We start from the raw sequence: 12,242 nt of genomic DNA on the forward strand, positions 1-12,242 counted from the left end.
TCTTGTGATGTAATCACCCTTCGAAGACTAACGAGTGATATGTATCGATAGTAAATTTATCGACAATGCCACATCTCAACTCTCCATCGTCAACCTACTCGCAGCGACAGTTCGGCTTAGGTTCAGTCGCTTTATGACTTTTGAAATTGAGTACGAAAGCTGTTATAATTTCCAAGTTTTTGATCTGTAATTATTAAATTTATGATTTGGGATATTGTTTAGCATTATTTAGTATTATATACATATCTGTTGAGAGTTGTTGTGATCCACACGTATAGAGACTATGTAGGGCGTACTAATATCCTGTATACTTAATTGGTTCCCGAAAACTTCATCGGAATTTTCTTCTCTTTATTCAAAACAACTTTGTCTTAAAGCGACTATACTGTCAACTTCCGAGAAAATAAGATCAGACAATATATAATAATGATTACCTGTAGAATAATATACGTTAATGCGATGTTGCTAGCTGAGTGGATTTTTTACCAAATGAGAAGTAATTATTAGAACAATCACAGTGCACAAATTCCGTCTTTATTTCAATCTATGGTCAAATAGATCTATACCGGAAAAGTGCCATTCCAAGAATTTAATAAATTAATAATAAAATACTAATGATCTCGTTCATAATAACCCAAATGCGTTGCTGGTCGTGGGAGACAAGATCTTAAGATAAGATCTTAAGTAGCAGTAGAGCTCCTTGTGAAAGATTTCGTACAGGGAAGTACTGCCACCTTGCCTATTTCTGCTGCCAAGCAGTAAGGACAGCTTTACCGCGTTCCGGTTTTGAAGGGTTCACTTGATATTATAAAAACAAAAACAAGTCTCTGTGCTTCTTATCGCTCTGACTCTATCTACCCTTACACGTAACGTATCTCCCGTCTATCATTCTAGTTTTTACATGCAACGAGTAAGCTCAAAATCATGATGTGTTTTACGGCACTGGGTTACCGGTACGTTAATTTGGACCAGTACACGAATATGCAACACATTGTATGGCTCATCTTGGGTGTTTTTATGATACTAAGTCACGGGACGAACAAGTCGTGGACCTGATGTTAAGTGACACGCTTCTCCATAGTAGTTTCAGTCACTCAGAGCTTTAAATCGCAAAGATCTGAAGGACATTGCCACTGCGCCTAACACCTTGAGATATAAAAGTTGAGAAGTCTCATGTGCCTTTAATTTCACCAGCACACTTAACCCTTCAACTGCTTCTGTGACCGAACGGTTACCATGCTGGACGGCCACGCAGAGGTCCCGGGTTCGATTCCCGGGCCGGGAGAAATAATTGTATGGCCTGCATTTATTTGTCTCGTGAGTTTGGGTGTAATTTGTGGTTGTCTATGTGTGTGTCCATGACACCCGCGATACAGTGTTTCCCTAGTGCAGAGTAATGCTCATAGTATTGCTTGTGTAACATTAGGAAAGTACATTTATTCTCTATGACATTTGATACATTCTATTTGAAATAATCACGAATCTATCTAAGATTTTAGGGGAGACTGTTTCATATACATCCAATACTTCATGCTCATTTTTTAAGTTTCAGCATTATAACGTGCCTTTTACAGATTGCGTACTTCGTGTTTCAGAACTCAAAAACTAATTTAGTTATATATGTCTGACTCGTTGTAGTTGCCAGACCCAGAAGAAGGTGTGAAATATTTCGACAAGCTCGTTGATGAAAAATATTTATTATAATTTTCGTGCTATATTTATCATTACAGTAATTTTTAACATTGCTTTATCTCCATCATTGCTTAGCAGCGGATAACACTGTGGTCAAGCAAGCATCTGAATATACACATTTATTTTATGGCATAAAATTACATAAAAATACATACCTTTATATACAGAGGTAACTTTGATGGATTTAGCAGTACATAATTTACACAAAATCAATTGATAACAATTAGTACAAATATAAAATATACACGTATAATATACATTACTACTATTATAACATACATTATGGTGAATGCAATGAAAAATCGAGTTAAAAATAAAGTAGCAAAAATATATGTGAGTTCCAGTTTTGTTTTGGATTATCCAAGGACACGACATAACACATTCACAATAATTAGATGAAAACGACTACATGATTGATGAAATTGATTTGTATATCGTTAGGCAAGTGCATATAGTTATTAATTTGCTCGTATTGAATATCTCTCCGAAGTTCGAAGTTATCTTTGCGGAAGATACTCCATGAAAATATTTTCCCAGAACTGAACCTCATTTCCGTCAGTGCCTACAGTCAGCTGTTCACCGATATCCAAGTAGTGTTTATCTTCCACCGAGTACTCAGGCCATTGCACACCCAAATCAGAATTTGGAGTTGGTTTGCTGAGGAATAAATTAAAATATGAAACACGAGGTAAGTACATAAGAAATTAAGATTTATAATTGACCATGCAATATTAAGACGGACAAAATTTCAATACCCTAATGTGCTGTAAGCGAAAGAGCGTAATTTGCGAAATGAAAAAGAGAATGTTTTTTTGGCAAATAACGTAATTGACAAGCTTTGGAATTTAATTTATAATATTGATTTTGAACTTGGTCTATTGGTTTATGAAACTTAATTACTACGAATGACTAAGTATCTAATTTCTCTTACCCAAATTTGGCAAAATTGGTCCACAACTTTGTCACTTGCTCCATCATCTTAAATTCTTTTGAGTCTTTCTCGAGTACCTGTTTCATGTTATTAAACTCAAATAGGTAAGCTAAATCATCAGCGTGACATGTAAACATTCTGTCTCCGTAAAATTTGTCCACTTGACAAATTTGACTAAAGAGGTTCCTTTTCGATTTACAAGTGAATATATAAGAGTAAGTTTTGTTTCTCTGCGCGCTAAGCTTCAAAAATTCAGCCACTTCGTATATTAATAAATTACAATTGTAGAATTTTAAGATTTGGTCAAAGTTATTCATCGAAGCTGGTTCACCTTTTAAATAAAAATCCTTAATTTTTTTTCCAATTTCCAATTGTAATTTATCGGAGTAATTTGTAAATGCTTTCGGTACAAAGAACTTTGGCAAGTTGTTCGCCTTATCTATCTCGGCTTGTACGTAGTTGATTCCCATCATACTTACCATCCCAACAGATTCATCTTCATTGTATCCAACCATGATGTCTACACCATCATGAATATTATTACGAAGGGCGTTAAGAACATCGCCATAAAAGAATCTTTCATTGTCACCGAATTGCTTTTCACTGACAACTGTCCATTTCAATTCAAGGACAGGTGTATCGGCTTCAGAGTGGCTTGACGACTCATTGGTTAGAATCAATGACTCAAAGGGTTGTGATTTGTAGAATTCGTACAGTTCTTTGTCGTCTCGTGAATCAAAGCCCAGTTTTTTTGCGAGCGCTAAAGCGTTTTCTCGATATTCAACAGTCTGAGCATCCGGACAACTGCAAATTCCGCTTTGTAGTATTGCTCTTTTGAAAAGTCCTTTAGACATTGGCGTTACCAAATGATAACCAACGGACCAACCACCGGCACTTTCGCCAAAAATTGTAACATTATTTGGATCACCTCCAAAATGACTAATATTCTTATTAACCCATCTCAAGGCTGCAACTTGATCTTTCATACCAGCGTTGCCAGGCGCATCTTCAGTGCCCAAACAAAGGAAGCCTAGTGCTCCAAGTCTATAGTTTATAGTGACCAGTACCACTTCTTGTCTGACAAGGAAATCAGGTCCATAGAAATCGTCGTTGCCACTTCCCCAGTATAAACCGCCTCCGTGAATCCAGAACATAACAGGCAGAGGTTTGTCAGGTTTGGTGTCCGGAGTATAAACGTTAAGATATAAACAGTCTTCGCTACCTGAAGGCGCTTCTTTCTTGAATAAATCAGCTTGATAGCAAATAGGTCCAAACTCAGTTGCTTTCCGAACTCCTTGCCATGACTTGGGCGGCTGTGGAGCCTGGAATTGAAAATATATCAAATGTTAGTTTTGTTTTTGTGCCAGTAGCTTACTTGTCTATAAACATTATGCTTTGTTATACAATACTTTTGTAACAAATAATATGACAGTGGACAAAATCCGTATATCCACCGTGATTTTGGACCTTATTGAACCGCTATTTTCTTCTTAGCAACAAAGTAATATAGTAGAATCGGCTGATAACAACAGAATGGAAGTCTGGCAACACATTGACAGTAAAAAGCCAGCCTAAAAATTATTAGTATTATCATTTTAAGATACTAATCCGGTTTTATTTGTTACTAGTGTATGCTTATTTATATTTTTATGTTATATGCATGAATGTCTGATCTTTTCGCTATATCGTTTTTTCTTTCGTGTGTTTTAAGCAGTAGAGCTCCTTGTGAAAGAGTTCGTCCAGGGTAGTACTGCCACCTTACCTATTTCTGCTGCCAAGCAGTAATGTTAGCATTACTGTGTTCCGGTTTTGAAGGGTAAGGGTGCCGGTGAAATTACAGGCACATGGGACTTGTCAACATATGTCTCAGGGTGACGGGCACAGTGGCAGTGCCCCTCAGATCTTTGCGATTTGAAGCTCTGAGTGGCACTACAACTGTTATGGTTAGGCGTGTAGCTTACCATCAGGTGCACGACTTGTTCATCCCGTCACTTGATATTACAAAAAAAACTCTAACAGTGGTCTGTATGTGTACAATGAAGTGGATCATTATTATACATATATGTAATGAAATACTCTCTAGCAGATAATCTATTAACACTCTCAATATCTGAAGAACACACATGCATATACTCATAGTTCCGCGCTAGGGAAACCCTGTGCCGCGGGTGCCATGGACACGCATATAGACAACAACAAATTACATCCAAACTCACGAGAGAAATAAATGTAAGTCATATAAATATTTCTTATGGCCTGGGAATCAAACTTGGGACCTCTGAGTGGCAGATCAGAGTGGTAGCCGTTAACAGGAAATCATATATTTTTTTAAATATTTTTAGTGCGTGCTATACCATAGCTACTTATTTATATATTTATACTAATATATTAACGCCTATTGTATTAACGTAGGATTACTGTAGTCCACTTTTAATATAACTGTTAACAAAACATCAAAATAAAAGTGCACAACAATATTCGGACTCGTTCACAGTAAATGCTGCCCGTAAGTGGAACCTTCTCCCAGTCGAGGTCAGACAGTCGCCTTCGGTTCGGGTTTTCAAGGGTGTTCTTTTGAAGTTTTGGGATTGTTCAGGCTCCACATGTTAGAGCTTTTGAAATATTTATTTACACTTGATATATTTTTTTATAGTTTTATTTTATGCATTCATTTTATTATAGATTTTGTTTGTATTAATGTACATTTGACGTAATAAATTTATCTGTGTATTTATTGAGAATAGTATATTCCATTTCTTTATTTATCTATTTTTTGCCACCCCAAAAACCAACTTTCCTCTCAGAGTTTCAAAGGTTAGTTGGAAGAAATCTCTTTATGGGATAAGCTCGCCTTTGTACACCAACATTTAAATTGATTCTGAAAATTTGTAATTTACTTTGTGGTACAATAAAGTGTTTAAATAAATAAAAAAAATTACATGTGTAGAGGTGATATTATTTTCTAGTATTCATTATATTAGTACATGAGTACTATATAAATAATGTAATGGTTAAAGTACAGTTACTTTACCTGAATGAATTGTATAATTCAGTTTTCAAATAAGTGAAAACTTTAATCAAAAGGGCTCAATCATAATATGTTGCTTTGTGAATTCCTATCACTTTTGTTCTTACTAATGGCATAGATATCGTTAGGTAATACAGACGCTTTGATGCTCTCTACCTGTTCTTGGATCTGTGTGTTCACTATGATCTCGCTTCATATGGAAGACACGATATTGTTATAAATAATGACACAAAAGTAATTAATTTATGCCTAGGCTTAATTTGTATAAATTTGAGAAAATGTTGAAAGCGCACCTTAAACCTCAGATTGCCAAGCGGCGGCTCTGCATAAGGTATTCCCTTGAAGCTGCAATATGATTCGCCGAACATGTTTTTCACAACTTCTCCCTCCAAGACGCCTTCACTCACTCGCACGTACGCCATCGTTGACTTCTAATTAAGAACTAAACATCATTATGATTTCGGAATATTATATATAAATATAACCGATAACTGTTATCAACGTGATTTTGCCAACTTAGGAGATTCACTACTGAATATGGAAACATCATAAATTGGGCAGTTTCTTATATATACACGGGTAATAAATTATTAACAAATTAGCTTTTGCAGTATTTTATTTTACAAGTAGTAATTAATTATCGTAGCAAGTAAAGTAAATAGGAAATGAAACTATTATTTCGGATCTAAATAGAGGATATTTAGAGGATATAGACACGAAAAAATAGTTTCATTTCCTATGTGTAACAATCGCGAAAACCTAAGAACTCGATATAGATTTATATTATTATATGATAGATATAACCCTGTGGTGACCCATTGATATAGCGCTACGTAGTTTTGACAGTGCACAAATCCTTTGACTACCTTAATCTATGATCAAATAAATCCTTAAAGGGCCGTTACTAAAATGGTATATTAAGGATCCTACACTTTGTATCCCAAATGTGTTGCTAGTCGTGGAACTGCAGGTCTTAAGTCTCCTGGGAAGCTGTTATGTACACCGCTGAACAAGGCTGGGAGCAGAACAGAGCAAGAGCAAGTTGTAGTTGCCTCGTCCTTCGGAAGATTGCACAAACTAAATATTTGGGAGTTATTATAGACTGGCAGCTCTCTTGGTACCCACACCCTGAACATGTTGTCCTGCGAATTAGGAAATTAATATGGATTTTAAATCACTAAGGCATGTGGTGCCAACAATAGTCGCTGGGCCTCTAGAGACCTGCTGAAAGAATTACACGTATCTTTAGCACCTACAGTCTATCTTAGTGTATTGCATACCTGTCTGGGGTTGTGGGGGGAAAACGAGGTTTCTTGATGTAGAACGTGCTCAACGCATTGATTAAGATCATGTATTTTATGAAGATGAGGTTTTGTACTGAACAGTTGTACAACTTGTGTGAGCTCCCCTCGGTGAGAAAATTGTAAATGACTAGCATAGTGTTAAAAAGAAAAGAAAAGCTTTAGCATATCACCATAGCATCAGAAAGAAAAGACGGCAAGATCTTGTAATACCAACTCCAAGTACCAACACTGTATTTGCAGGTAGGCAATACGACAAACGTGCGGCCAATATATACAACATTTTGAATAAGGAATTAAAAATGCACAGAAAAATGTATTATGAGTGTAAAAAGAGTAATGGATTCGGGGAGAACATGTGACAAAGTTGAGGCTCTGCTTGATAACCACTCTTAAATACACGTAGGTACACATACACACACACGCACTTACACTCAATAATTTTAATATTTTTGTAATCTTGAACGATGTAATGAGAACTGTGTTTTGAATAATTAGTTGGTTTATGTAATTTAATACGTGTAGCGAATGAAGAACGGTGCCTCCTGACACAGGCTTTGCTTAAAGGAGGCTCCAGCCACTATTGTTTAAGAAATAGAGATTTTATTATTTATATTATTTATTCCTGCGCTTTTCGTTGCACTAACTCTATCTATCCTTGAAGGTAACTTAATCCGTCTGTTATTCTAGTCCATTAAATGTAACGAGTGAGTTAAAAATGAGCTTAGTTTTTACTATTATTATTCATTATAATATATATGAATATGCAACACACTATATGGCTCGTTTCGTGCAATGCTATTAATACTACATTTATTCTCTTTGATACATTCCTCTTGAAGTCATCACGAATCTAGTGAAGATTACAAGAGAGGGAGACTGTTTCGTATACGTTCAATATTTGATGCTCATGCGCTTAACAGATTGCGTACTTCGCGTTTCCAAACTCAAAAATCAAAAATGAAAAATCCCAAACAGACATAAGACTGCAGTACTAATTAATATGTTCTAGTTTATTCTAATTTCTATTATTAATTAGTAATAAATTGAACTTAATAAAAAATTTATTCAATAAAATAATTTGTGAAACTTAATGTAGCGTAAATTGGAATATTTCTTTGTAAAATTAAAAATAAGGTATTTAATTAATAACTATTGTAACTATAGTGAAAAAATAGGCATCAATATTAGACATAACTTGTTGAAGACTGTACCACCTCAGTCAACAGTGACCATGGGACCTGTAAAGGGCCCGAAACGTCGGTTTGTTTGAAAAAACAAATATACGGGATTTAAATCCGGAATATAGTTTCATTTCCTATGTGTAACAAACGCGAAAACCTAAGAACTCGATATTTATTTATTTATTAACAAAGTAATAAAGGCTTGGGAATAAAGAAAAATTAAAACTTTTCGTACTACATTTATATTTTATTATTGCAGTAATATTAGTTATTTTTATTTATAACAAAACACTGTGGCCAAGCGTGCGTCTGTTTTACGTGGAAAATGTCATCATGTATATGTAATATACATGACGTATATAGGTGTATAAACTTTAATGGATTAAGCAGTACATTATTTATTCATAAACAATTGTACAATAAAGGTACAGGGAAATATATTTTAATAACTGTAAAAAATACATACATAATTATAACTTTAAACAAATTCAGACAAAAGGATTATAATTGTCGCTGTTTTGTAAAAAGGGCGTAAGCGACATTTCGTAGATTTTTCATGGGAGTATATTTTATGTTTTAACGACTACGTTTGAATATTGACGTCCTGAAAAACCAGAATGTACATATAAGTTCAAGTTTTGTTTTGATTGTCCAAGTACAAAATAACACTTTCATGAACACCATGTACTTCGAAGTTATTTTTGTGGGAGATACTCCAAAAAAATATTTTCAAAGAATTGAATCTCTTCTCCGTCGAGGTCGGTGCCTACAGTCAGCTGTTCACCGATATCCAAGTAGTGTTTGTCTTCCACCGTGTATTCGGGCCATTGCACGCCCAAATCAGAATTTGGAGTCGGATTGCTGAAGAACAAATTGATATATTTATAATTAACCATTAAGTTTTAAGGCAGGCCAAGGTAAAGCCGTGATTTTAATGTGCTTTTGGCGAAAGAACGTCATTTGAGGATTAATAAAAAAGACATTGTTTTTTTTTTTGCAAACAAAGTAATTAATTGACAAGCTGTTGAACTGATTTCATAGTATTGATTTTCAACTCGGTCTTTCTATAGTATATTGTAAATTTCGTCTAACAATTACACATGATATATCTAAGTTCTCTTACCCAAATTTGGCAAAATTGGTCCACAACTTTATCACTTGTTCGATCATCTTAAATTCCTTTGAGTCCTTCTCGAATTCCTGTTTCATGTAATTAATCTCAAATAGGTAAGCTAAATCATCAGCGTGACAGGTAAATATTCTATCTCCGTATACTTTATCCACTCCGAAAATTTTACTAAAAAGGTTCCTTTTCGATTTGCAAGTGAATTTATAAGAATAAGTTATGTTTCTCTGTGCACTTAACTTCAAGAATTTAGCCACTTCGTATATTAATATATCACAAGCATAGAATTTTAAAATTTGCTCAAAGTTATTCATAGAGGCTTGTTCGCCTTTTAAATAATAATCCTTCATTTTACTTCCAATATCCAATTGTAATTTATCGGAGCAATTTATGGTAAATGGTTTCGGTACAAAGAACTTTGGCAAGTTGTTCGCGTTCTCTATCTGGGCTCGTACGCCATTAATTCCTATTGCACCTACCATAATAACAGTTTCATCTTCATTGTATCCAGCCATAACTTCTACATCATCATGAAAGTTATTACGAAGCGCTTCATGAACATTGCCATAAAAGAATCTTTCATTGTCATCAAATTGCTTTTCACTGACAACTGACCATTTCAATTCAGTAACTGGTGTATCGGCTTTGGTGTGCTTTGAAGGTTCATTGGTTAAAATCAATGACTCAATGGGTTGTGACTTGTAAAATTCGTACAGTTCTTTATTATCATCTGAATCAAAGCCAAGTTTTTTTGCGAGTGCTATAGCGTTCTCTCGATATTGAAAAGTCTGGGCATACGAGCAACTACAAACTCCGCTTTGAAGTATTGCTCTTTTGAAAAGTCCTTTAGACATTGGTGATATCAAATGAAAACCAACGGAAGCACCACCAGCACTTTCACCAAAAATTGTAACATTATTAGGATCACCTCCAAAATTACTAATATTCTTATTAACCCATTTCAGGGCTGCAACTTGGTCTTTCATGCCAGCATTGCCAGGCACATCTTCAGTACCTAAACAAAGAAAGCCTACAACTTCAAGTCTATAGTTTATAGTGACTAGTATCACTTCTTGTCTGACAAGGAAATCGGGACCATAGAAATCGTCGTTGCCACTTCCCCAGTAAAAACCACCTCCGTGAATCCAGAACATAACAGGCAGAGGTTTATCTGGTTTGATGTTAGGAGTATAAACGTTGAGGTATAAACAGTCCTCGCTACCTGAAGGTGCATCTTTTTTGAATACATCTGCTTGATAGCAAATAGGTCCAAACTTAGTTGCTTTCCGAACTCCTTCCCATGGCTCCGGCGGCTGTGGAGCCTGTAATCGAAAATAGATAAAATTATACTTTTGATCTTATGCCACTATCATGGATGTGTTATCAATGGATTTATTTTTCTGTAGCCCTTGGATTTGTGATAAATTAATATGATGCCATTAAAAAAAATTTAGTGTTTTCACCATGACTTCGCTATTTATTGATTACTTTATGATATTGTTGTTGCGGTTAGAATGAGGTTTATAAACATCTTTGTATCTTTTTTCGTCAAATATGCTTTGGAGTTGCAATGTTAAAGCAAAGAGAAAACAAATCTAATAATTTAATATTGGACAATGAGGGTAATGATAGTTACTGGTATGGTGCGTTTATCGGCATTAGTAACTTTACAACTAAACAGCATATGATAACAGTACTAGTACGTTTTGGTTTAATAATATAATCTCTTACTTTTAGTTACAGATAGTTTTTTATTTGATCGTTGGTAGCCGTCGCCGGCGCAGTTCAAGGTGCGAGGCGTGCGTAAGAGTGGATTACCTACGTGTTTGAGGAACTCTCGCGCAACTACCGTGCTGCAGGCTGGTCATATCCATACAAATTCAAATTAAGTTTGTACGCTTTTGAAGAAACGCACTTGTTTCTCAATCTAGGGTTTCATACACTCCAAGTTCAGGATCATATGTTGTAAAGTGACTCAAATCGAGGTGGTACGATCAACGAATTTAAATTTATGTGGGCATCACCAACACGTCACGGAACTGCGCGGGCCCTCCCCTCCTTCGTGCGCTCCGCACCATGAATTTCGCCTGCGCGGCGACGGCTACCGATGTTGCCCGATCGAAGACGAGGCGCGGTAACGATCTTCACAATTATATTTCTTTGTGATACGCAGATTGTATAGATATTATAGGATGCATTTTGAATCACTGTGATGTTCTTTTCATTTGTATATAGATGTTAATGCAATATTTTGTACACTATTCTCCCGCAGTCCACTAATGTAACACCAGTCGCAAAAACAAATAAAACGTAATTTTATATAAAATAATAAATCGCAGAATGTCGTATAATTGAGGTCGCATGTTGTCTTAAATTGTATATAATTATTTTAATTCCCAATTTCAGTGGAAAGTTCATTGTGAACCTTCAAAGGCATTGCAACTATACTCTCACCAAGTATCTTCCTACGTGTCATCTCTACATTGAAATCAAATAGTTCCGAAATGCAATAAATATACTCTATCAAAAATAAGTATACATACTCTCAATCTTCTTATACTCTTTTAAACAATTTCCTAAATAACAATATTAGAGTGTCTAGTAATCACACATCAGTAAGTAGTTAATACAAAACATTTTTATATTATACAATTGACAAATGTTGAAAGCGTACCTTGAACCTCAAATTTCCAAGCGGCGGTTGCGCATAAGGTATTCCCTTAAAGCTACAATATGATTCGCCGAACTTATTATTCACAAGTTCTCCCTCCAAGACGCCTTCACCCCCTCGCACGCGCACCATTGTTGATTTCTAATCAAGAACTAAAGACTGTTTTCGTGTGACAGATGACAGCCGCTGTCAACGTGATGTTGCCAGCTTAGTGAATTTGCTACCATTATATGGAGAAACTATAATTTGGGCAAATAACTCTTGCCAATTAAAAGCAACAAGCTAGTATATTTTATAAATTTACTGTAT

The 12,242-nt window shown here is 35.3% G+C and overlaps 2 protein-coding genes across 2 annotated transcripts; both read right to left on the minus strand.

Moving 5' to 3' along the window:
• Positions 1-2,142: 2,142 nt before the first annotated feature.
• On the minus strand, positions 2,143-6,073 carry LOC113229393 (para-nitrobenzyl esterase-like). Its single transcript, XM_026462964.1, has 3 exons — positions 5,945-6,073; positions 2,624-3,945; positions 2,143-2,349 (listed from the first exon to the last, which is right to left on the minus strand). The coding sequence occupies exons 1-3, from the start codon at positions 6,071-6,073 to the stop codon at positions 2,190-2,192; spliced, it is 1,611 nt and encodes a 536-aa protein (XP_026318749.1). The 3' UTR covers positions 2,143-2,189.
• A 504-nt stretch (positions 6,074-6,577) lies between these two features.
• LOC113229394 (esterase B1-like) lies at positions 6,578-12,065 on the minus strand. The gene is made up of 4 exons (XM_026462965.1): positions 11,937-12,065; positions 9,260-10,584; positions 8,907-8,997; positions 6,578-6,793 (listed from the first exon to the last, which is right to left on the minus strand). The coding sequence occupies exons 1-4, from the start codon at positions 12,063-12,065 to the stop codon at positions 6,578-6,580; spliced, it is 1,761 nt and encodes a 586-aa protein (XP_026318750.1).
• Positions 12,066-12,242: the final 177 nt, after the last annotated feature.

The sequence above is a fragment of the Hyposmocoma kahamanoa genome, unplaced genomic scaffold (genome assembly GCF_003589595.1).
Source record: "Hyposmocoma kahamanoa isolate Upper Pololo Valley unplaced genomic scaffold, ASM358959v1 62, whole genome shotgun sequence".
Classification (NCBI taxonomy): domain Eukaryota; kingdom Metazoa; phylum Arthropoda; class Insecta; order Lepidoptera; family Cosmopterigidae; genus Hyposmocoma; species Hyposmocoma kahamanoa.